General features: G+C 40.6%; 1 protein-coding gene across 2 annotated transcripts in view; it reads right to left on the minus strand.

Annotated features, from left to right (window-relative positions):
- Positions 1 to 1,716: 1,716 nt before the first annotated feature.
- Positions 1,717 to 26,674, minus strand: part of MEGF10 (multiple EGF like domains 10) — a 113,745-nt gene continuing 88,787 nt past the window's right edge. For both annotated transcript variants that reach the window (XM_081880350.1, XM_081880349.1), the window contains exons 14-25: positions 23,275 to 23,421; positions 19,224 to 19,358; positions 18,772 to 18,900; positions 15,324 to 15,452; positions 11,884 to 12,012; positions 9,860 to 9,988; positions 7,139 to 7,375; positions 6,155 to 6,282; positions 5,498 to 5,621; positions 5,085 to 5,129; positions 4,503 to 4,709; positions 1,717 to 4,038 (exon numbers count right to left, since the gene is read on the minus strand). In XM_081880350.1, the coding sequence (XP_081736476.1) occupies positions 3,878 to 4,038; positions 4,503 to 4,709; positions 5,085 to 5,129; positions 5,498 to 5,621; positions 6,155 to 6,282; positions 7,139 to 7,375; positions 9,860 to 9,988; positions 11,884 to 12,012; positions 15,324 to 15,452; positions 18,772 to 18,900; positions 19,224 to 19,358; positions 23,275 to 23,421 (1,700 nt within the window). In that variant the 3' untranslated portion in view covers positions 1,717 to 3,877. The remainder of the gene's footprint in view (positions 4,039 to 4,502; positions 4,710 to 5,084; positions 5,130 to 5,497; positions 5,622 to 6,154; positions 6,283 to 7,138; positions 7,376 to 9,859; positions 9,989 to 11,883; positions 12,013 to 15,323; positions 15,453 to 18,771; positions 18,901 to 19,223; positions 19,359 to 23,274; positions 23,422 to 26,674) is intronic.

Genomic DNA, 26,674 nt, shown 5'->3' on the forward strand with positions numbered 1-26,674 from the left:
ACCAATCAGAAGCCATGCCTTGGTTTTCGAACATTTCAAACAGACTTCTGGCACGGATTAAGTTTGGCACTTTTGTTTTTGCTATTTATTTTGTGTTTTTGTTTTTGAGGCTCTTTCGGTTAATTTGTTTTTGTGACTGTGTGGAACCCATTTCAGCTATTGATTGTGTGACTGCAGAAATGGATAAAAGCTCCTCATCTAAACATTGACTATCATCAGTGCACGTAAGAAGAAAAAAAGTTAATTTTTTTATCATCTACAATACTGTCTTATTTATTTTATAGTACAGTACATTGATTATTGCTTTCATTTTACGGCTCAGTGGTCTCATTAGACAGTAAAATTCATGTTAAATTGCTGTTTTAGGGGTTCTATTTGAAAGTCTGGAATGGATTAATCTGTTTTGCATTACTTTACTTTCTGTGGGAAAGCATGCCTTGGTTTTGGAACACTTCCGGAATGGATTCAGTTTGAGAACCAAGGTACCACTGTACTTAAATTTGTGGGCATTTTAGCAGTTTCAGTAAGGCTGGCTAGCATGATACAGATGCAACTCCCATCTCACATTCTGATATTATTCAGTTAATGGCAGCTCCATTAACAGATGGATTTGGGCTGCCATTTACCCAACTTCCATATGGGCTACACAGGGCGATCAAGATTCTCACGGGATGAAAAGCCGTTCTAAACAGGCAATCCGTATAATTTCTGCCATGGTTGAAAAAGTAGCTTGGGGAAGACTATTTTGAACGGGAAATGTCTGAAAGGCGATGATAGCTGCATGTTATGTATGTTATACGTTATAGGGCTCCCCCAACTGTTGGTTTACCCTTAGTGTGACTCCTTGCAGACGCGCAGGAGTCGGGATAGTCTGGTTTCACCCAGTGCCTAAGCCAAACTGCTCACATCTGTAACCAATAAAGTTGTGGCCTGTTTTTTGCCCATTAACCTGAATCATCCGTGTCTGTTTATTATATAATGGAACTACGGGGCCCAGGGCCTTGCCATGCAAGTGTGGGGGGCTGAATTGGAAGGCATGTTCCCACCTGTCTCCTTCAGTGCCCGGCTCCATCTCCTTCAAACCCCAGTGAGGATTGAAAGCCTTCTGTCATCACCCCTGCAAGGGGTTATTCACAAAGGGGCACTTTGAAAGCTCTGTATTTTGCTACAATATTCCTGGCAATCAGGGCTTCAAATAATATAAGGTAATTGATCGGTGGATAGCCCCATGCACCTGTCTTCTCTGGCCTTTTACAGGTGGGAAATAAAGATCTCGACTGCCAGCCTGAAAAGATTTGAGCCACTGCTATAAGGATGGAGGGGTGGATTTGGGGTGAGCTCTGAGGAATAGGGGCTGCCAGGATCTAAGCAGAGTTGGCAAGCAATATGAGGAGCAGCCCCTATTTTTACACATTCCCTTTTCTTGATGTTTTGCATCAGTAGCTCTTTGGGGATTGGAGTGAGCAGTTGACATCTGACTTTGGAGATTCATGACACTTCAACGGTAAGTGGGATTCAAGGGCAAAGGGGGTTCTTGGGTTGTTTTTGTTTTTATTATGTATTTCGTGGTTTTCTATCTCGATTTTATTCTGTGAACCACCCTAAGACCCCCGGGTATAGGGCAGTATATAAATTAAATAAATAAATAATAAAAATTCGCCATGCAAATTTCTTGCGGCTTTGGAATGGCTAGAAATAAAACTAATCACGACGTCAAAAGAAAAGAAAAGATAGGCTTTATTTGTGAGTTTCTGTAACACAATACAAAAAGATTGTAGAGCTATTCCAACACCATACCAAACCTATTCTACAGCAAGGTATTTGTGTTGCTCAAATTCCAAAAAAACCACACCCCACAACCCCAATTCAATTTTTGTCTTTTATATTTGCATGGTCCGACAAAGATTACACACCTTTAGTACGGATGTCAAGGGCAGGACGCAGGATGTCAAGGGCTGAAACAAGCTATGGAAATGCCTTTTGATGGAGAGTAGCTTAAATAACATTGAGTAAAACAAAGTAGGGCATATTTCAATTTCAGGAATACATAGTGGCGAAAAAGAAAAGCTTTTACATCAGTAGTTGTTTTCAGTTCCATTTGTTGGATCATAGTCACAATAGTTCTTTGAATTTAACAGATCTAGTACTGGGAACCCAGCATATTGTACAAAGGTTGAGAACCAATAGCAGAACATTTTACTAACACGCTCAGCAGTGGTAACCTAAAAGACCTAACTTATTACTTATCAGCTTTAGGTTTCAGATGTACCATGGAGATGAAATGAGATGTTGCAAACTAAACAAAACATAAACGATTAGACTTAATACATCTTTCTCTGTCCCCATTATGGCTAGAAATAATCTAGCAATGGAAAGTTAAATTGTCTACATGGAGAGGGGACAGGGGAAAGAGAAAGAAAGATTTCTTTGCCATTTTTATCTTTCAGTGACACTTCAACTATAAATTGGCTCACACAAAATGTTCCTTTGGAACAGAAAGATGACACTTCTAGGGTGAAAACAATAGTTGAAACTGTTGATGAGAAATAATGTGATTTATTTCTTTTTAATACTGTTTCTTGTTATGAACATTATCCCTTGCATTAACATTAAATCAGGGGTTTTTTAAAAAAAATCTGAATAATTTCAACAGTTTACACACTAGTTTAAAGATTACTTTTCTAGCCTATCTCTGGTGGAGAAACTGAAATTATCTAAATATTTTTCTTCATAAAAAACAGTGCTTCTAAAGCAGACATAATGGGGGCATTGACAAAACTACAAGGGTCAAAAATATTATATTTCTGCACTGTTATTCTAAAGCACTAGAAAACATAACTACATTATTTCAAAATAGAGATACAACTTAATGAAATGTGGGGTATATGTGCCAAGTTATTAGCAATGCAAAAGACCAGCTTAAGCATATTTTCCCTAAATCAATTACAAAAAGAAAAGGTGCCTTTTTAACAAGTACGCACAAAGATTGATCAAACATTGTTCTTATTCCATGTTACAAGTGCTACTTGTTTATAAAACTGAAACCTTCTCTTGCATTTAAAATGTACAGCATACACTACATTTTGCCTTTTCTCTTACCCACTCATTCAATCCATTTTGACAAAAATAAACCATCTAACGCACATGTTTATGGAACAATTGCTGATATGTTATGCATTATTACTTGCATAGAGCAGAAACTTTACTCGGAATTGCTAACCGTGAGTCTCAATCGTGCCCATCGTTTGGCAAGCGCCGGTGCACATAACCTTTAGCCATATTTATCCAGGAATTCCCAGACATTCCAAACAACTCCTGTATTATACTTCCATTACCAGCAATGGAGTAAGTATTTTGCCTTGGCTTTCCCAAATCAATCCAGCACTGTAATCGGATATGCTCTAAGACCGCATCTCTCCTTACACGTGGAAAGAAAAACCAGCAACACCATTGGTTTCTTTTCTTTTCCAGAGTAACTAGCAACTCAGATGATGTGGCTAAGTGAGTATTTGGTAGGTTGTACAGTCTTGGCTGCATGTCAACTATGCAAGCTGAGCTAGTGAAAAGAAAATTGCCGTCCATTGTAGGAACAACAACACAGCTGGCACAAGAATCGTTCTCAAGCTTGTACCTTTGAGCCAGTACAGGTTTGGCATTTCATTCTCTAAACATTAATTGCAATGGAAAAACTGACAGGGTCTTCCAAGCCTGGCATCTATCCATCTGCCATGAATGTATACAAACCATAGTTTGTTTCTCCTGGTTTAATGTACAGCAAAACGTTTACTGAATGCAGATGGTGAAGTAGAAGAAAAGGGATCACTAGATCCTAGTTCTCCGTAAGAGCTCTGCTATGCTCCAGAATGTGCCTCCGGTGTCATTCGCTGCTTTCGTCTTTCTCTGAAGATGCAGGACTATCGCGAACAGGCAGCAGGTCATAATGAGAGGGGATGTGGCTGTTTTTTGGCAGATCGTAAAGATCTTGGCTGAAAGGTCCCTTGTTATTAAACGTTCCCTGGATAACGCTGACTGTAGGTTCTGCAATAATAAAAACATACAAACACATTGGTGCTCCGATATTGGATGAACAATCACAACGTTTAATGAAAATTAACGTAGTATTCCCATTGTGGTTTTCTGTACTTTAAAAGCCTTCAGTATTTCTGATACAGCATCAAACAATCTTCAGTCACATTAAAGAAGACTGTGAAATAACTGTAACTCAGTATATTCATGAAAATGCAAGTTAACTACAAAATTAAACATACCCTAGGTATGTACCGTATATGGATGAAGGGCAAGGGGCTAGAATTATTTTTACTAAATAAAGACATGAATGGAATACTGTTTTTCATATGTTCATCTATTATGCATTGTGAGCTTATGCCTGGTTTTCAGTTCAGCCACACTTTGTAAAATACGTATTATTTTTAACTTGAGAAACGCTTCCAGGATGTGCATTTGTGTGTACAATGATGGCAAAACACTCTGTCAGGACTCACCAACTTCATAGACATTCTTGTTAGTGGAAGCAGAGTTACTAATTTCTGCATAGGCAGAATCCCTTCGTGCTGGAGACTTCATTTCAACATATCCACATTCTGTATGTTTTGGTGTCAGTGCTGGCGGGTCTTTAATAGTGGCATAAGGATTTTCAGAACTGCTTAAGGAGCAGTTACTTAAATTGTATTCAGAATTCTTTACTAGATCTGAGAAAACAGGAAAAAAATGTTTTAATTGTTCTCTTCAAAAAATAATATATTTTAATGACAAAATTAAGCAAAACGCATATGATCTTTAAAAATCAAATGATCTTTTTGCTTTTTGGCAAGTCTCCTTTGACATTTTCGGATTTCATATTTTAACACAGTGAAACAAACTAATGAACAAAATGATATCCACAACGATCCTTTTCAAGTAAGTTAGAGTTAGACTCTAACCCAGTCTATTGTGGAGCTCCAGGTGAGCTCACGTGCAGGACTGATCAGGCCCACGGGCTGCTTAGATTCAACAAGGCTGCAACATAAGATGCCCCAAGACCATTCTCTGAGCCCCAATATATTTAGATCTGTAAGAAAACTCACCTTTCAGAGATTTCCCTGTACAGCCTCTATCGATTCCAAAAGCTCCTGTAAAATATTGAGAGGCATGATGGCATTAAATTGGGATAAAAACAGCAGCCTTAAATTCCCAAAACAGTCATTTTAAAAATCTATTGCAATTTAGTCTTTTCATTTTTAATGCACAAGTTTGTCGGACATTCTTGCCACCCTAAGGTCTGTATAACTGCATATATTAAGAGCCTGCATTAATCTGCCTATATATCATAGTTAAATTCCCAGAAGCCATACTCTTGGGGAGATAGCTGGAAAACATCACCATATTCTCTTTGCAAAGAGAGATGGAAATGACGCATGTTGTCTTCCCCCCATAAAACACAAATTGTGATGCACAAAACTGGCATTATTATTATTATTATTATTATTTATTTCTGTACCAAGCTCATTGAGGTAGCCTCCATGCTTCCAGTCAGCAGGTAGGGTTCCTGTGTAGTCCACAACAGGGCCTCGCTTTCCAGAATCCACATTTTTAAGATTCACAAACAGTTGGTTGTTGTTTGACTGTTTCAAATAAAGACAGAAGGCAGAGAATGAAGATGGCAACTGCTCGGCAACATTTGTCATAGAGAGAGCAACTGTAGTGCAAATAAAAAGATATGGTGTTTTATACATGTAAAGGTAAGGTAAAGGATGGTTAAGTCCAGTTAAAGGCGACTGTGGGGTTGCAGCGCTCATCTCGCTTTCAGGTTGAGGGAGCCGACGTTTGTCCATGTGGCCAGCATGACTAAACCGCTTCTGGCGCAACAGGACACCGTGATGGAAACCAGAGCGCATGGAAATGCAATTTACTTTCCCACCGCACTGATACCTATTTATCTACTTGCACTGGTGTGCTTTTGAACTGCTAGGTTGGCAGGAGCTGGGACAGAGCAACAGGAGCTCACAATGCGTCACAAACCGCCGACCTTCTGATTGGCAAGTCCAAGAGGCTCAGTGACTTAAACCACAGCACCACCCGCGTCCCCTAACCTTTTATACATGTTAACATACCAGGAACAACATTCCCTAAGTATGTAGCTAATGTATATTTTTACCTTTGCCAAAGTCATCCTGTCCATGTTGTTGGCATTCACTTGGTTTGAACACTGCGTTAGAGTGTGATAGCTTGGGTTGGAGAAGTAATGGCTGTTAGCATTGCCACTATTACTGTGAGGCATCGTCTCTGTGAAAGGAATGAAAAAGTGAGTGCTGTGTCATTGCTCATCTTTGGCCTTACGCAACTATGCTGAAGAACAAGCCAACAGTTCGCCTAGAATTAAAATACAATATGGATTTATATGATCAATACAGATTGTTTTTCTGTTCCTAAAATGCATCTTCCTCTATATGATACAATCCCACTGCCTTTCAGATTTTGACTGATAGGTCTGCCTTGCGTGTCTACATGTTATATCTTCTCTCTTTCTCCTCCAGAGTGATTCTCTGATAAGCATCTTGATGGGTACAGTCCTTGGCTAGCCACATTTGACAGCATCTATTGTAGCCAAAAACCATGGGCAAACTTGGCGAAAACATTTTTTAGAATCACAGGGTTGAAAGGATCATCTAAGTCCAACCCCTGCAATGCAGGAATCCTCCGCCAGTCGTAGGTTTTGAACCCAAAACCCTGGGATTAAGAGCCTCGTGTTCTACTGAGCAACCTAACCCTTGGAGAGACTTGCGCTGAAAGGCGGCATATACGGTAAATAGTTTAATAAACAAAAGTATTTATGTTGTGAACTGCCCTGAGATGAATGGGTATAGAGCGGTATACAAATTTAATAATAAAATAAAATAAAAATAAACAGACAAGGGGTGCTGCTTGTATAGAGTCTTTGCTATAGGCACTGTGTCACTACAGAAATTGCTGACATAGTAAAGTGTTACTAAACACCTGTAAGTGCATGAAAATACACAGCATATGAACTTGATAAAGCTAAAAGAGGATAAACAGTTCTGAAAGTCAGAGAAAACCTGCCGTTTGCTAAAGTATGCACTCAGCATAGACAGGATTAAGCTTTGTACCACTGTGTTCCTACCTGAAATACTGTAGTCTGTATTGATGACCCTCATGGCAGGAGTATAGGTAACTGCAGGCATATTTGTTTCCTTCCCCTTCTGCTTTTGCCTATAAATGATGAATAGAGCTAGCAGGAAGAGGACGACAAGGACAAGAATAATTATGCCAGCGATGGCTCCAATCTGGTAAGAATCAGCAGGGATGGCAGCGCTAGTGCGGCTTAAGCTGTTCAAATTTCCCACTATAATTACTCCAGCTGGGAAAGAAGAAAGACAAGATGCATGTAAGACGTAGTTTTAACTTCAGTGCCTACTCAGTATGTTCAATGGGGCTTACTCCATATTAATACACTAAATATAGTGCCACATCCTCTAAGCAAAATGTGAACACTCGTTAAATAAAATGCAGACAATTTCCACACAATTTGATGAAGTGCCAGCGCCGCAGAGAAGATCGAGCAAAATGATCCACACAGAAACATGAAGTTTGGGAGCCAAATTACCAGTCCACTTTGTCAGGCAGCCTAGAATACTATACATTCCTAAGAGCAGGTAGGAAGGATGTATCTAAGACTGCAAGTCGAAATATACCTACAACCATTTGTGCATTAACCAGCACTGATACGTTCTGTCGCTACTTGTAATGTTCGCAAAGAGGAAGGAAATAACATCGGAGACGCATATTATAGTGGGGAAAGATATATGCACTAAGTATGTATCAGAGGATCGCCAAAGCATGTGCCATCAGGACGCAACATCATCAAAGTTAGAAGTCAGGTCATTCGTTATTCAGATCTAGAAACCCCTCACATTACTTTCTCATGCTTGCACTCTTGGGTTGGGGCAACTGGCTAAAATGTTTCAAACATCTCTAATTTTGGTTCCTCTGTTTTGTTTTTCTGGGTTGGTGTTGGTTAAAAGTTTAGTTCGGGTGGGCAATTATTTTAATTTGGGTATAACTGTAAACTGTTTATTATTGTTACTGTTGTTGGTTTCTATTGATTTATTGGTTTATTTGTTTGTTTCTTGTAGAGGATATTTTGTTTTTTAACATTTGATGCTTTGTTCTTATATATGTTATAAGCCGCCTAAAGTGGCTGGGGAAACCCAGCAAGATGGGCAGGATATAAATTTAAAAATTTGTAGTATTATTATTATTATTATTATTATTATTATTATTATTAATTATTAATTATAACCAGCAGCAATCAGCAGGTAGTGAAGGGGGTGATGGTGTTCCTCACCTGTCTTCCCAAAGCCAAGTGTCACTGGCACTGTGAGTTACTGAGAGAGAGAAAGGTGAGATGGCAGGGCACAGGTACGCTAGAAGGGGCACGCCAGCAGGATTTTTGGATTAGCTCTACTGCCATGCTGTATTCTTGGTAACCAGGAGCGGCACTCAACATTGGGAAGTCAGGTGAACAATGCTATGTCCTTGACCACAACTGCCCACAACTCAATCCTATACATGCCTACACAGAAATTAAGTTTCTCTGGACTGCATTCCATTAAGGTTTACTTGGAGCACTGAAATTAATGTACATTGCTAAATTAGGCCCATTAATTCCAGTGGATTTACTATGAATTAAGGTAAGGTAAAAAGGTAAAGGACCCCTGGACGGTTAAGTCCAGTCAAAGATGACTATGGGGTTGCTGCACTCATCTCACTTTCAAGCCAAGGGAGCCGGCATTTGTCCACAGACAGGCTTCCGGGTCATGTGGCCAGTACGACTAAACGGCTTTTGGTGCAACGGAACACCATGACGGAAGCCTGAGTGCACAGAAACCGCATTTACCTTTCTGCCGCAGTGGTACCTATTTTTCTACTTGCACTGGTGTGCTTTCGAACTGCTAGGTTGGCAGGAGCTGGGACAGAGCAACAGGAGCTCACACTGTTGCATGGATTTGAACCGCTGACCTTCTGATCGGCAAGCCCGCTGAGTTCAGTGGGACTTACTCCCCAGTAACTGGGTACAGAATTGCAGCCTTAGTTATAGGTAAGCCCTGTTAGAACAGGTGGACTTGCTTCTGACTAAATATGCATCCAATTGCCCTGTTAGGCTGCAGTTCTGATCATACTTGCAATTAAGCAGCGGGTTTTGTGTCTGCATAAATATGCAAAGGATTGCCCTATAATGGCATGTTGCAGTACCATAGCATGACCACTTGCAGTGTTCGAAACTCCCATTGTTCCAGACGCATTTTGCGACAGGAAATTTATTTGGCGCGGGCCGTTTCTGAGCTCTGAGAGCAGTACTGCACGTAAGATTTCAGATTAAAACTGCACAAAGGAGGACCTTTTTCTGCCTCCCCACTTCTAGCTACTATCTGAAGACTGGAGAAGAGACCCTCTTAAGGATATTAGGGGGGTGGGCAGGGGAAGGACTAAACAGTATGAAAAATGAATCTAAGATTTTAGCTGCAGTTCATTCATTTTCAGCTTTGTATTCTTGCTATTTAAAAAGTGCACCTAGACATTCCATTGTTGCGCCCATAACCTAGGTTTAAGCTGCCATTTAGCTCCTAGCTTTCATATCTCAGTTTCTAACACTGACCACTTGTCTAATTAGGGTACTCCAGTAGAAGAAATACCCTATTTTTCCCTTCTCAGATTTTTTTTTCTTTTTGGTGGGGACGGGGAAGTTAGGCGTGGCATTTTTGTCATCATTTTGCAATTCTTCTTGCATAAATATCAGCATTTCAAAGCTCATTTTTATTTTGGCATTATAGGAAAATATTACCTTGGTCACATCTCGCTCCTTTCCACCCAGGGCTGCAGTAGCAGGTTCCTGTGATGTGGTCACAAGTTGAGTTGTTCAAACAGTCACAAATTTGCCGGCAGCCATAACCATAGGTACCTGAGGGGCATTCTGTAAAAAAGAATAACAAAGTATGAACTGCAGCTTCCCACCCACCCCTTTTAGCCTATTCCAGTTTGTGCTCAGCTGAAATCTCTCAGTGACGGTAACCATGATTGAGTAAATCAGAACTGTGTGTAACTGAGATCTTTAATTGGTTAGCAATGGAAAATGAGGAGGCAGCACACCATACGATTAAAGAGCATTGCTGCAACATATCAAACCATTTTATCTCCAGGTGTTCTGCAGTTTTCTAGAGAAAGGGCAATGAATAAGGCATTAAATGCATTATGATTTAATGTACTATGCTTATGGAATAAATTGTTTTTATCTTATTTTATTAATGAAACTTTTAGATGTCCCCAAATTAGAATGCGGCCATCATCTTATATAACACTAAAATTAATTTTCCATTGTTGCTCTTCTGAAAGTCTGGCTTGTGTAGAATTAAAAACTCTACAATTTGCCATTTTCAAACCACCTACTGTACTTTTTATAATTCACTGCAAGAAATATTGTAGATTTCACAGTCTATCCCTAGGTGGCAGTGTTTCATTGTGCAAGTTCAAAAAAAATCACCCCCAATCGATGTGTTTAAAATATGTTCACAAATGCGTATCAAGTATGATTGAAGCATATAGGCTTAAAGAGGTTCCATTTATTCAGTAACAGAGGGAAGCTGACACTGTGCTTCTTAGAAAGCACCACTCAAATCCAGAGTGTTAGGCAGCTAAGAAACCAGACAGATGGCAAGCTCACAGAACAAAAACAACTTCTTCAGTTTTTCTTGTGGTGCCACCTATTTTACAAATTATGCCTAGGTAGATATGTTTTATTCAGATTGAAGTTCAGTCTCCTGGCTATGAACTGTAAACATTTTGTACCCCCGAAATGCACATTTTAAAAGAAAAAAAATAGCATAATTATAGTGATTTGCTTCCTCTTTGCAGTGTGTCAAAAAATAATTATTCTCAGAACAATGAAACAAAAGTAACTCTTTGAAAAAGGATGTTAACAGTCACCAGTGGTCTTCTAGAAGTTCTTAAAGTCCAGAACACAATCTACTAAGACACTGCTGCAAGGAGCCCTACATACATGCCATATATTTAAAGCACATGACTTTCCCCCCAAAGACTCTCAGGATCTGCAGTTTCTCAAGGGGGCTAGAAATGGTAGCTCTGTGAAGGGTAAACTACATTTGCCAGGATTTTTGTGTGCTTTAAATGTATTATCTGATTTAAATGTCTGGTGTGCAGATAGACTGGGTTCCACTGGAGTAGAAGAAGCCTCCAGCCCAATTTTATAAATGTAAGCTCTATTTGCTTTGATGGTATTTATTTCCCTGTGACTCTAGTGAGGGTTGCAGCCTCAAGCATTTCACTATCTATTTTTATTGATTGATTGATTGATTGATTGATTGATTGAATTTATATACCACCCTATACCCAGAGGTCTCAGGGCGGTTCACAGAACAAAATCAAAATATAAACCCACAAAATACAGTATCACAAAAAAACACACAACCCAATCCAATCAACTAAAGGCCTGGTTAAAAAGGAACGTTTTTGCCTGGCACCTAAAGGTGCATAATGAAGGCACCAAGCGAACTTCCTTGGGGAGAGCATTCCACAGATGGGGAGCCACTGCAGAGAAGGCCCCGTTCTCGTGTTGCCACCCTCTGGACCTATCAATCTAGTTTCATTGATTTCAAGGGAGATGGTGGGGGGAATAAGCAAAGTCACCAAGGCCCTACACCAAATCTGTGAACTGAAGGAGCCTCCACTAGCTGTCAATATGGAATTTTCACAGTCTTGGCTTTGTCTTGAGTATGAAAAACAGCTTTGTAAGATCTAATCCACTTATTAATTTTCCTTTCACTATGTGCAAGGACCTTGTTGCCAACATACTCTGTTCACAGTGTTTTCCCATGAATCCTGTGCGACATGTACACTGCCCTGAGATGTGATCACAGTCGGCTCCATTCTGACACTGGCAGATTAATGCACAGTCCTTTCCATAAAACCCCAAAGGACATCCTGTAGGAGAAAGGAAGAGAGAGAGAAAATAAAACACCCTATACTTAAAACTAACTTTGTGGCTTTTTAATAATATATTGAATGTTACCATAACTGACACACAGAATTTATCCTTCCCAATTCATTTGCCAAACAAGATATGAAGCCTGAAAGTGATTATGTGAATAATACTGGTCACATTACTTAGAAAGTAGCGGGATTTACAGTGTAAATTTAGTGGGAAGCAAGACCTACTGAGTTTAAAGATGTTTAGCCCCAGGTAAGCATACATAATACAGTGCTGTGATTCTTACTACTTCCTTAGACTTTCAATGTAAAAGTCAGTGGGATTTCAAGTAAGAAGAGAAAGGGACGACTTTTCAGTACAGTGGTACCTCAGTTTATCAACTTGATCTGTTCCAGAAGTCCGTTCTTAAACTGAAACCATTCTTAAACCGAGGCATGCTTTCCCTAATGAGGCCTCCCAACTTTGGTGCCCTTCCACTGTTCGGATTCTGTTCTTAGACCGAGGTAAAGTTCGCAAACTGGGACATTACTTCTGGTTTTCCGGAGTTCGTAAACCGAATTGTTCGTAAACAGGACTGTTCTTAAACCGAGGTACCACTGTAATGCCATTCTTTGGACATACAGTGGTACCTTGGGTTACAGACGCTTCAGGCTACAAACTCCGCTAACCCAGAAATAGTACCTCGGGTTAAGAACTTTGCTTCAGGATGAGAACAGAAATTGCGAGGCGATGGTGTGGCAGCAGCGGGAGGCCCCATTAGCTAAAGTGGTATCTCAGGTTAAGAACAGTTTCAGGTTAAGAACAGACCTCCAGAACGAATTAAGTTCTTAACCCGAGGTACCACTGCATATCTTACAGAGAATTCCAGTGAACAAGACTGAGGAGGGGATCCCACACAAATATTCCATTTCAATCTGAAGACTTACTATTCATAGAGATGCTAGACTCAGCCAATTTCTATTTTACGCCAGTTTGTTCTGTCCCACTTTTATTATTTGGTGGACTTTTAAAAATTACAGAAATGCACAAAGAATAGCATTTGGATTCTACTCATCTTTTCCTAAAATATGCACTTTGTGTGTCTCCTAAAATATACATTTTTGTACAGATTTATCTGCTAAATAGCATATTTCTGTTCATTTCTTTAGAACTGAAACTGCATTGCAAAATTTGGAGAAGTGCACAATCTGACTGACAGCGACATTCCTGTCCGCATACAATTAGGCAAATTAGGTCAGTTTGCGTCAAATTGTTGCCCAAGTGAATTCCCCCCCCCCCAATGCCTAATTACACATAGAGAGATCGTCATTCAAAACCAGCAAGCAAAAAAATCCCGAGCACTGATGGTTCAAGCAGCCATATGGCTCTGCAAGAAATACATGGGCTTCTTCCCAGCATTATTGAGTTTGTGTGCTTCAAAAAGTGAAGTCATGCCATTATTATAAGCGTGGGTGAAGGGCACTCAGTGGCCAAGATCTTTTGGAAAAATATGCTGGCATGCAAAACAATCTTCATTCTCAATGGTGCGAGGGGACTTCCATTTATTTAAATTTATATACTGCTTAATTGCAGGAAAAGGCTTCAAAGCAGTTGACGAAAAAGACAGAGCAGTAGAATTACTACTTTAAAAATCACAACTGTAATTTAAAACATAAAGAAGGGTGATGTACTGGTGGTATTTGACTCCTAACCAAGTTGGAAAATATGTATAGGCAAGTACAAATACCTGCTGGAAACGTAAAGAAAAAGAAGGTACCTTTTATCATATGTGGTGGACTTGTAGGGTAACAAAAGCTTTCTGAGAGATGATATATAATGAAATGGGGGGAAAATGCTTAAAATAACCTTGTTAAGAGTCCAGAAGCTTTTCTATTAGGAATTACAGGTACCGACATCCGAAAGGAACAGAAAAGACTCTTTATGTATGGAACAACAGCCGCCTGGATGTTACTAGCCCAGAGATAGGAAGAAGACAAAGTCCCTACCAGAGAGGAGTGGCAAATCAAGCTGATGGACTATGCAGAGATGAAAAAACTGACTGGAAAACTCAAAAATCAAGAGAAAAATAACATTATATAAGAATGGGGAAAATTTATAAGTTATTTAGGAGACCACTGTAAGCGGATGGAAACATTAGCAGGATTTTGATCTCACTTGTATTTTAACAATTACCATGGATAATATGGTTTGATATAAAAATTGGAGTATGGAAGAATATGCAATAATAAAATGTTTAAAACAGGACTCCATGGAGGGAGTGGGAGGAAGTCCTGAGATTCAGAGGAATCTCTTTTTATGGATATGTTTTTTAATTCTTTGTGTAAAACTTTGTATTCGTAAAACCAAATAAAATTGATTTCAAAAATAAATAAAATAAAAACATAAAGAAGGTTAAAACTGCATTAAAATAGACTAAAATAAATGAAAACTCCTACAAGCTTTCTAAACATCTGGGCAGGCTTGTCTATATAAAAATGTCTCCAGCAGGTCTTTGTCCATGGAGTTTAAGACAGCATCTTAAAAAGCAGAGACATCACCTTGCGAACGAAGGTCCGTATAGTTAAAGCTATGGTTTTCCTGGTAGTGATGTACAGAAGTGAGAGCTGGACCATAAAGAAGGCTGGTCACCAAAGAATGGATGCTTTTGAATTATGGTGCTGGAGGAGACTCTTGAGAGTCCCATGGACTGCAAGAAGATCAAACCTATCCATTCTGAAGGAAATCAGCCCTGAGTGCTCACTGGAAGGACAGATCTTGAAGCTGAGGCTCCAATACTTTGCTACCTCATGAGAAGAGAAGATTCCCTGGAAAAGACCCTGATGTTGGGAAAGATGGAAGGCACAAGGAGAAGGGGACGATAGAGGACGAGATGGTTGGACAGTGTTCTCGAAGCTAGTTTGACCAAACTGCGGGAGGCAGTGGAAGACAGGAGTGCCTGGCGTGCTCTGGTCCATGGGGTCACGAAGAGTCGGATACGTCTAAACGACTAAACAACAACAATCAGCAGGTTAAAAGGAAAACACTGAAGATGCCTGGCTGGTATCAACAGGAACAGCAAATGGTCCAAAGGCAATCTGTGCTTGCTGACAGAATGAAATACTGTGTACTTTGTTTGAGTGTATACATGCCATTACTTGCTGTCTTGCCTGCAAACAGCTCCTGAATGCATCCCCCCTATTTGAAATTACCCAGAGGTGCATGCATGTTCTTCTGGCTCTCACCTGAGTCCCTGGATTATACTTTCCGCACTACTAACAAACTCTTTTTAACACGCCGCTACGGAGATAAATATTAGGAAACTCACTTTGGGTACAGTAGAGACCAGTCCATCCCGGTGTACATTTACACTCCCCATCATAGGCACTGCAGCGAGCTCCATTATGGCAGTTGCAGGTATGGATACAATTTGGGCCCCAATGGGAAGGAGGACAAGCTGAAACAATTAAAAAAAAACCATACCCAGTTAGACTTATTTGGCAAAACAATAACACGGCTCTATAGGACGTTGCTGCTTAGCCCAGGTCACTACAGGTGTTTGTGAATATTATTCATCTTATAATTTCAAATCAGAACATAATTTACAAATGTGATTTCTCAGTTGAACTCGGATTTTTATTATAGTTTTACAATGTTTACCCATCAGCTCCCTATGTGGACTTTGGTATTTACAGCTGCATAATGTATACATTTAAATAGCGGCTATATTTAACCCTGCTGCAGTGTAAGGCTAATTTTCTTGTCTACAAAATTGTATTTATCTAATTCCGTGTGTACAAATTATGGAGCAGGGGAAACAAGTCAAAAGCAGAAACATCCCCCCTTTTTTCTGTTTAAGCCCCAAAATGTCATAGTGAATAAACTACAACTGCTTCAGCTTTATACACTAAGGTGTGCAACAAGCACAAGATTTTGTTTGGGCCCTCGTCTGATGCTGCTGAAAATAGCCCACTTCAGTCCAAGCTGGTTTGTAGACTGCCTGCTTCCATTTGGGATCCATTAGAGACTGCTTCTTTTGCCCTTTCACTACTGGGAAATGCAAAAACGGCTGTAACTATTTTTCCTTCTGACAGAAGCGGGTAATATTTGCAGGCATGTGAACTACTGCACAGTGAATAAAACTTGCTAAATTACAGGCAAATGGGTCCCAAGCCTTTCTGGAGATGAACAAACACATTTTAAAGTTTTTCTAGAAAAGGAAACATCAATAACTTCTTAATTTTGGGGCACAATTGGATGAAATGTGCATGCAAGGCAATTCCTTCTAAGGGTAGGATCCTGCCAAACTTCAAATGGATAGATACCGTGGTTTTCCTGCAAGGGTTGCAGTTATAGTTTTTATATACATAAACTCTCTCTCTCATGTATATATAAACACACATACACATGTCATCTCTATATGCCATATTGGAAAATGAAGCTCCTGACAAAATGGCAAGACATTTACTAGTTCCTGTGATTATTCTGCCTAAGCAGATATGAATACAGAATTGGCATCCAGATTTCTAGGTCTGTATCTTTATTAAGTAGCCACTTGTCAGGGAACTGCCATCGGAGAGACAGGTGGTGGACAGGCTCCAGGAGAATAGGAGAGAATCTGCAGCAGAAGAGGGAACCAGCAGGGGGAGTGCAGGAGTCACAGCGGAGGGGAGGCTCTGGGATGCTTCCAGTGAGAGTAGTGGAGAGGTAACGGGACCCCCGTTGGGAACTCCCACCCTTCGCCGGAAACTGTCACGCAGAGAGTCACGAAGGCGCATGTCCGTCAAACAGCTTTTATGTTGGCGTAAATTCCGTAGACGCCCACTGTCAGATTCTACCAGCGACTGACGGAGTCATGCTTTGGGGGCTCCGTTAGTGCATCGGTTTGGATGACCAGCCAAACCCCAGAGGGATCAAGCTTTTACGCACAAGCAGCTCATTATCCCATCACACCACTGTTTTAAATTGGGCTCTGTCTGCAAGCAATAACAGCCCTTCTGTCTTGTAATCAAGAAGTATTATTACCCAAGGTAAAAGATAAAGGAAAAAGACCCCTAGACAGTTAAGTCCAGTCAAAGGTGACTATGGGGTTGTGGTGCTCATCTTGCTTTAAGGCTGAGAGAGCCGGGGTTTGTCCATAGATAGCTTTCCAGGTCATGTGGCCACCATGACTAAACTGCTTCTGGTGCAGCGGGACACCATGACGGAATCCAGAGCGCACGGAAATGCTATTTACCTTCCCGCAACAGCGGTACCTATTTATCTACTTGCACTGGTATGCTTTCGAACTGCTAGGCTAGCAGGAGCGGGGACAGAGAAACGGGATTTGAACCGCCGGCCTTCTGATCGGCAAGCCCAAGAGGCTCAGTAGTTTAGACCACAGCGCCACCCAAGACAGGCTTTGGTATAATACACTGGAATGGTTTCAGTTGGGAGCAGTATGTGACAACTGGTAATCTGGCAATTTTTCTTCTTGTGTTGTCACACTGTTAATTATTCCTAGGTACCAGTTTAATGCCAACCTCTCTCTCTCTTTCTCCCCTCTGCACCCCATTTTATTGGCTGAGTATTACTGTTATGGGCTGGGTACTGTTAAATTGTTATTTAAAGTTACCTGTTTGTGACCAGGCAATATTAATTATGAACCATATACCATAAAGGGAAGGGACTTGTCATCTGAACCCTTAGATCCACTGAACCACACCAGCAAAACACATTATCAATGTGAATAACAGCCTTCATTGGAAGCCACTAATGAGGTTAGGATCACAGTTCTTTGCTTGGGGACTAATTTTTGTTTTCATCAGTTCCCCAATCAATAAGTCTTTCCATGTCATAGCCTTTTATTTATAGAACAATCAAGACAACTGTACTGTTGTTAATGAGTTGCTACATAGCTGTACAACACCACCCTGATATTTCATGAGAGGGCAGTAAACAAGTTAATAAAGAACCATTATGCACATTCAGATTTGATTTGTACAGATCTAAGGACTAATGCAGAGTAGGGTTATTTACAGCAAATATACCATTTTTTTCGCTCTATAGGACGCACCGGCCCATAGGATGCCCATAGGAGGGGGAGAACAGAGGGAAATTTTTTTTTTTCTTGTTCTCCCCCTGTAAAACAAGGTGCATTCAAGGTGCATTCACCCAAAGCCTCCGTCTCGCTGTTCTGGCTTGGGAACAGCCTTGCTAGCCTCTGCTAGCATCAAGTCAAGCTGGTGGTTTTCTCTTTCATTCCAGTTCATAAAATAGCACAAGGAAGTTATGAAGATTGCCTATTGCTGAGCTGTTTAGAATGGTCACCCTATTTCCGTTGTATGCATTTAACATTTACAAAGAAATATCACCGACTGAACCATTTTCATTTCATGGGCACTTGTATACTCTCCCCCACCCCATATGCATATAGAGAAATATGACAATTGATGATAACGGTGCACCAGATGAAGTGGATTCAATTCCTGAAAAGCATATGCTAAAATATATATTTGCCACGCAGTATTTTTGTTCTATGCATAAAATGCCATTAATGCTTGGGGGGGGCATTCAATATGCTATTGGTAGATTCTAAACAGCTGGCTGTGTTAGGAAGTCTGATTTCCCCCCAAAAAAGTGACACTGCCATGCAAAACTGATGTACTTTGAAGTACAAAAGGTTGAGATCTATTAGCGGTTTACACCCAGCAATTTTGAGATGGGGGATAAACAAAACTAAAAGTTATATTAATTCCTGACGAAAACCTTAAAATAAATAAAATACTTGTACTTACGCTGAGAACAGTCACTACCAATCCAGCCAGGATAACATTGGCAAGATCTGTCAATTGGATTGCAGGTTCCATTGTTAGTGCATGTGCAAATTCCTGCACAATTCTTCCCAAATCTGCCACTGGGGCAGACTGTAAAAAGAAACCATAGAACTCATGAATATTCTGCACTCTTGCAGTTCATTTAGACCAATGATAATCAAATTTTATTTTCCAATATTTCATTTAGCTTCAGAATGGGCTCTATACACAGTAAGATTTTTTTTTTTTTTTTTAAATACAAAGCGACTGTCTGAAAAATATAACTTTGACTGTAAACAGGCAAAAAGGAGAAAACATTATTGTACTCGGTGTGGTATTACACTACAGTGTATTTATTTATTTCTGGAAAATCATGTACCACTTGATTGTAAACGCATCTCAAAGCAGTTTACGAAAATAATTGTGATTTGTACCTTCATTGCAGAGAGCTCCTGTGAAACCAGGTAGACAGTCACACAAACCAGTCACATGGTGACATGGGCCACTGCTGTGAACACACTGGGGGCAGGCCTGGCTACAGCGATGGCCATAAAATCCGGGAGAGCAAACTGAAAGCAGAAATATATTATCATATTCAACTTACATTGGTACATAACAAAACCAAATCTAATACATTTGCTTTCAGTTCACTGCTGAAGTCCTGAAAACATTTGAGAAATCTGATTTATGCAGGTCACCTGCTTCACAAAGGCAATCGCCCTAGTGGCACGTTAACAAATCTAATACTTTAATAACAGTTTAGAAGAACAACTTAGTATGCATTGTGGTTAATCTAAAACAATTATTGCTGTTGATGCTGATGAATAATGACATATGTCTATAACAACAACTGCTGCTGCTATTAATATTTCAATGTAATGATTATACCATCACTCCCTGACTTGTAGTCTACGTGTCTGGCAAAACTGTATTGGTCATGGGGGACGGAGGTGGTGCTGTGGTCTAAACCACTGAGCCTCTGGGGAAGGTTAGCGGTTTGAATCCCAGCAATGGGGTGAGCTCCTGTTGCTCTGTCCCAGCTCCTGCCAACCTAGCAGTTTGAAAGCATGCCAGTGCCCAAAGTGGCTGGGGAAATCCAGCCAGATGGGTGGGGTATAAATAAAAAATTATTATTATTATTATTATTATTATTATTATTATTATTAGTTTGGATTTGATATCCCGCTTTATCACTACCCTGAGGAGTCTCAAAGCAGCTAACATTCTCCTTTCCCTTCCTCCCCCACAACAGATACTCTGTGAGGTGAGTGGGGCTGAGAGACTTCAGAGAAGTGTGACTGGCCCAAGGTCACCCAGCAGCTGCATGTGGAGGAGCGGAGACGCGAACCCGGTTCCCCAGATTACGAGTCTACTGCTCTTAACCACTACACCACACTGGTATTATTATTATTATTAACTCATTGCAGATTTGTTAATAATAAAGCCATGGCATCTCTTTAATTGCCTAATGTCATTTTTCTGGTGGGGAGGCAGACAATTGTTAATGATTATGATGAATATGGCACATGCAAACAACAACTTCAACAACACCATTATAGAATACTGAATCTTTATGCTATTATTTGTTATGATTATCATTTGTGTAATATTTTTCCTCTCCAGTTGCACAGGGCTGAATCATTGTAACCTGGCAGTTCCTGACGGAACACAAGTTTAAAGTTCTGTTTCCAACTCAAGGGCAATCAAAGTGCAGACAACTAAACACTGCTGCTTGCTTTTATTCAACTCAGGACTTTAAAAAACAAAGCAGTTCAATTCATTTTTATGCCAAATACACTAGCTCCTTCTTCTTCTTCGCAGATACATCACCATTTGGATTGCCAGAGGAAGAAAGAAGCTGTTGGGGAGAATTTCTCTCTTTACTCCTTCAGCTTCTCCTGGAATTTCTTTCACTGGCAAATTAGTATATTAAGCAATGCTTCAAGTTAAGTGCCTGTTGTTAAGCAGCAATTAACATTTACAAAGCTAACTTTTGCCTTTAAATAATTTGAAGTCATTTAGAAGCCAGCATGCCCGCCTGAGGGCATGCTTGAAACAGGTTGCCTGATCAAAAAGGGAGTCCAGAGACCCTCATGTCTTTTCAATAAAGTAGTGGGCCAGTCCTATTATTTTCCTTCTTCTCCTTATAGTCCAAACTGGATTTGCGCAACTTAAGATGCCTACGCGGTCTTGAAAAGCCTGATTCTTTTAAATATTCTTTTCGGTAATGTAATGGGGGGAGTCACTGCTCTGCATTATTATGGTGATGATACAACATCATTACACCAGTGTCTTTATATTAGCTAAACAATTAACTTTAGAGCCATTATAGATGGTGAGAACTGCTGCTAGCCATGGAAACAACCCAGCAAGGATGTCTGTAGCTTTAACAGAATATTTAACAGACTATTTAAAACACGATAAAACATCAACCATTAAAAACTTCCCTAAACAGTGTCTTCTAAAAGTCAGATAGTTGTTTATTTCCTTGACATCTGATGGGAAGGCGTTCCACAGGGCAGGTACCACTACCAAGAAGGCCCCCTGCCTGATGAAATTCTTACATCCATTACTTTTCGCAGCATTAGGAGACAAGATATAAATCAGGGGTTGGGCATCCTTATCTGCCCCACCCACCACAGGTCACATTTGGGGCAGGGGGGTCAATCACATGACATCACAATGACATCAAGTGAATCGTTTTTGCAGAACACTGTGCACAGAGCTTTGTAAGCCCATGCCCATGCCAGCCGAGTGCTTTGCATAGGTGTTTGCACAGAACTTCGCATGTGGTGACAATCAGCTGATTGGTGGTGCCTGAAAAACCACTTTTGCCCAAGCAGTGTCTTCACCTTCTCTATACCTAACATCACCAGGAGGAAAGGTAAAGGACCCCTGGATGGTTAAGTCCAGTCAAAGGCGACTATTGGGCTGCGGCGCTCATCTCGCTTTCAGGCCGAGGGAACGGGTGTTTTTCCAAGGGCAGCTTTCTGGGTCATGTGACCAGCATGACTAAACCGCTTCTGGCACAACAGAACATCATGACAGAAACCAGAGCACATGGAAACGCCGTTTACCTTCCCGCTGCAGCGGTACCTATTTATCTACTTGCACTGGTGTGCTTTGAACTGCTAGGTTGGCAGGAGCTGGGACAGCGCAACGGGAGCTCACCCCATTATGGGGATTCAAACCGCTGACCTTCTGATCAGCAAGCCCAAGAGGCTCAGTGGTTTAGACCACAGTGCCACCTGTGTCCCCTATCATCAGGAGTAGGACAGGTGGGTATGGCTTTGCCAAAATGGCCTTGCAGGCCAAATGTGTAGACTTGACGGGCAGGCCAAAGGTTCCCTTCACTGTTGTAAATTATCTTGGCAAAAATCAAGATTTGTATATGTAATTTGTTGTATTTTTGGTGTTTTTCCCTTAGCCCTCTTCCACATTTTTTTCCAGAAATAACCGTTCTCTCAATGTGTCTGAATCTGTCCTACTTGTCTTCCAACTAAAACAAAGCCAAATATTATGGATCTGCGCTAAAGATGCCAAAAACCACTTCCTCATGAATCAGCCAAATTGTACAGGAAGTCGCTGTGCTAGTTCCAGCAGCTGCCAGGAGCATTCCACCTAGAACTATGGTTGAAACATATGGCAAACAGCTTAGAAATGTTTATAGCCCCAGCATGGGGTTGCTATCAAAGAGAGGTTTCTCTCCCAGTAGCTTTTATGTGGGTGGTACAATGTTTGGAACAATCCTAACTTTTTTATTCCCCCTCCCCCTCCATTTTACAAAGGCGGTTGGCAATAGTTTCTGCGACCATATGCATTTTTCACAGCGTCAGACACCAGTCTTGTTGGATGTTGGGTAGTTGGATAGATAATATACAAAATTACAAATTAAACAATTGTAACAAGATTACTGCCAAAGCAAATTTTTATTAGTAACAGTGGAAGTGCATATTGTGCTAATTACAGAAAATCGTAGTACTTAGCACTGGGTTCAATTTACAATAAGGTAAAAAAGAGGTAAAGGACTCCTGGAAAGTTAAGTTCAGTCAAAGGTGGCTATGGGGTGTGGCGCTCATCTCGCTTTTCAGGCTGAAGGAGATGGCATTTGTCTGCAGACAGCTTTCCGGGTCATGTGGCCAACATGACTAAACCGCTTCTGGCGCAATGAAACACTATGGTGGAAGCCAGAGTGCACGGAAACACTGTTTACCTTCCCGCAACAGCGGTACCTATTTATGAACTTGTGCTGGTATGATTTCAAACTGCTAGGTTGGCTGGGACAGAGCAACGGGAGCTCACCCCATCGTGCAGATTCGAACTGGCAACCTTCCGATTGGCAAGCCCAAGAGGCTCAGTGGTTTAGACCACAGCGCCACCCCCGTCCCTCAGTAGCTTACAATACTACTACTAGTTTAAAATACTACCATTCAGTGTTATAGCACAGACATAGTAAATAGAAGAACAAGAGACTTAGAAGCTTACTTCTTTGGCAAGTGGTGCCTCTGTAGCCAGGTGCGCATTCACAGATCCCTTCGTCTGGCGAACATGATGCTCCATTTTTGCAGTAACAGGACAGCGAACAGTTTGGACCCCAGTGTCCTTCAGTACATACACTGTCACAATGCATGCCTACAAGTGTACAAGCAGACAGAGCTGTCACGAACCGCACTGGAGGAAAACTCTCAAATCAAAGGTATCACAAGCACGAGGCTGCTAAAACTGCACAGCTATCAGAAGGAAAATGATGCAAGGAAGAAGTATGCAAAGGCGTTGTTTATTCTGCAGTGCCTTATGCAACCTATCAGAATGCATTCAAATAGTGTGTTTTTAAGATAATATGTGTTGTACGCAATTCCGCCATTCCACTCGTGCAACAGACTTCCACTCATACAGTGGAACTTTCCTCTTCTCTCTCCTGCAGTCCCTTGTGTACCCCCAAAGCTGCTCTGAAAGGTTGGGGGGGATCCTCTAGAGCTGATTTGGACTATGTGAGGGGAGAGGGGAGGAAGTGTCATTGCATTAGTGGAACGCCGCTCGCACTGTGTTGGATACAACCCGATATATTTAGAAATACATACATTATGGTAAGATAAGCATTTAAACAGATATTTTGTGTATTTAAGTATATATTTAAATATGAATTTTCACATGGATTATTATTATTAACTGCAATTAATGCAGGAATGGCACAGACTGGAAATTGACCGATATTCCCCATCCTGAATGGGAACAGATACTGAGCTAGAAGGAGATTTGTTGTTTATCCAGAAAAAAACCAGTCATTTTCTTCCTATCTTTTTCTGGCCCTGTCATTCCATTGGGGGAGGGGAACCGAGTTTCGTTTCAGATTATTCTTTTTCTGTTTTGAATGAGGAAAATCTGAAGGCAACAGCTACTGAAGAAACCCACTTATGTACTAAATTCAGTGCTTTTTTCTAAAAACAAAGGTTTAGGGGTACTCTCATTTTGACTCAAGAAAATCACCATTTTATAGTTCAAAACGGGGAAAATAAAAACAGTAAATGGACAAAAGTACAAAGATTCACAAAATGTTTAGGGGTATGTGTACCCCTGTGTACCCCCAGAAAAAAAGCACTTGTAATCTGATTACTGCTAGGTTTCCTGCTCAACTGAAATAAGCGCAGTACAAGACTGATTCAAAATGCTAGCAATGCTAAGGACCTTGGTCATTCAATGTTTAGCCTCATTGCTTTTTGCAAAAGTTTATACAACATGGGCAGAACTCCAGCACATATTCTTCTTCTTTGGTGACCACTCGTAGCCGAGTAAGATTGTCTTCCACGAACACGGTCTGAGCAGTGAGTCCGTAAGTGACTGTGGAGGCCAGTTTTGGATCCACAGTAACACAACAATGGCTCATAGGAACCATAGGTCTTTTTCACCCCTCTTTTACAGTTAGTAAAACTAACTCCCTTGATTTCTTTGTTTTTTATTACTTCTCAGAAGTCTCCTTTCATGTCAAATGCCAGTCGGAATCCACTGCAGTTCTCAGACCTTATTGTGTCTACAGTGCTTTCTATTATCAATTGACTTATTATTAGCGTACAGCTACTGAATGAATCATTCGGCTAAAGAAAAAGGGGACTAAATCCAGAAGAATGACTAGCTTTGTAAGTATTTCATGAAAAATGTGCTTCAGCTCCACTTGCTATTAGACTTCTTAAACGAGCAACTCAGGAAAACAGACTCCCCCCCCCCCCAGTTTTTGCACAGGAAGCTTTATTTGAATCACCCCAGAGTAATTATTTTGCACAGTTTGCTGAAGAACTGGGAAAGACTGCAAGACAATTCATTACTGCGGCTGCCTGTACAATAAGCAGTCCCACCCACCTGCTCTATAGGGGATGTGTCCTGTCTGAGAAATGTTTCCTGTTCGATGGAAGAAAGGTGAATGAAGGTCAAAACCTTTGCAACTTTGACCCTGACGCTGACTTCAGGCTGTCAGAGAAGCTGCCACAGAGGCAACTGTAGTGGAAAATGCGTCACACTGAAATTTGACAAGAACTCAACAACTAATTTTGCACAGGATGCTGAACAACCATAAAGGGACTACTTTTCCTGAGTGAATGCGCAAATTTGAATGGAATTTGAACTGATTGCCAAGACACAGAAGACTCGTTATGCTATCAGCATTTTACAAGCTGATTTTTGTCTGCCTAGCTAACGGGAGTTTTCTGAATCAAGACACAAAGTACCTTATTTTTCAACAGCTTAGAACAACCTTTTTCAACTTGTAACCTAAACAGAGGCACCTAGATTTGCATCTGAATGAGATTCCTAAGTGAAAGATACCGAGGGCCCTTATATGCCACTGAAAGCTGCATGAACGCAGCACCTGAAAAAACAACATGATCATGCTGCAAAGTTCTAAAATACAGGCTCAGATGTAGGAATTCATGTGCATATGCTTGGAGGAGACAAGTAAAAACGGCTGAGCAAAAAATATGGGTCCAGTAGAACCCAGTAAAGAAAAACTAGTATATAGCCCTCACTTGCCTTTTTACTGGTTTCCACCTGACTTCTCCAATGGCCATGTGTTAAGTTGCACATTAGTAAGGTGAACTGAAAGAGTTCTGGGTGGTCAATGTGGCATATTTTAATGAATTTTAAGTAAAAATGGTTCAAAGGACATATGTTTAAACATATTATAAGACAGACATGCTCAGCCCAATTTCATCTGGTTTAAGTTCATGGCTGCATTTGCATGTGATTCCAAACAGCTTTTACACCCCCCTCTTCCCCTTCTGGCACAACCATGAGAAGTATGGACATCTATGCTTCCATTTTTATTAATCACGGTTTTGTGTTACATCCAAACCCTAAACTGTGGTTTATTTTAACTACTGTTTGCAGAAGCAAGTAAGCTTAAAAGTGCCCCTGCCATAATAAGCCTACAGTACTGTGTGAGTTCATCAGCCAGTGCTAACTGCCATCATCTTAGTGCAAAATCCTTATTCTTACAGTAGTATGAAATTTCCACACAAGCCACTATTAGGAAATGAATGATTTTATCCTTATGTACCAGGATACTTTTCATGAAGAGTGGCTGTCTTTTCTTTCTTTTAGTAATTCTAACCCTGGGGAGCTAAAGCCCCTTAATTCTCAGAATTAATTTTGGAGGGCTTATCTAAGCTAAGTTTGAATGCTCAAAGATTACAGAAGTCATATATAAATATACAGAAAATGCAATACTGAAAGACCAGTTGAAGCAATGTACATACTCTGTGATCGGAGTACAGTGGAACCTCAGTTGTCGAACATAATCCGTTCCGGAAGACAGATTGACTTCTGAAATGTTCGACAACCGAGGCGCAATAGGTGGTAGGCAATTTCAGTGGAGAAAAGCACCTCAGAAGTCGTT

This window comes from Podarcis erhardii (assembly GCF_964252035.2).
Source record: "Podarcis erhardii genome assembly, chromosome: 11".
In the NCBI taxonomy this organism is placed as follows: Eukaryota; Metazoa; Chordata; class Lepidosauria; order Squamata; family Lacertidae; genus Podarcis; species Podarcis erhardii.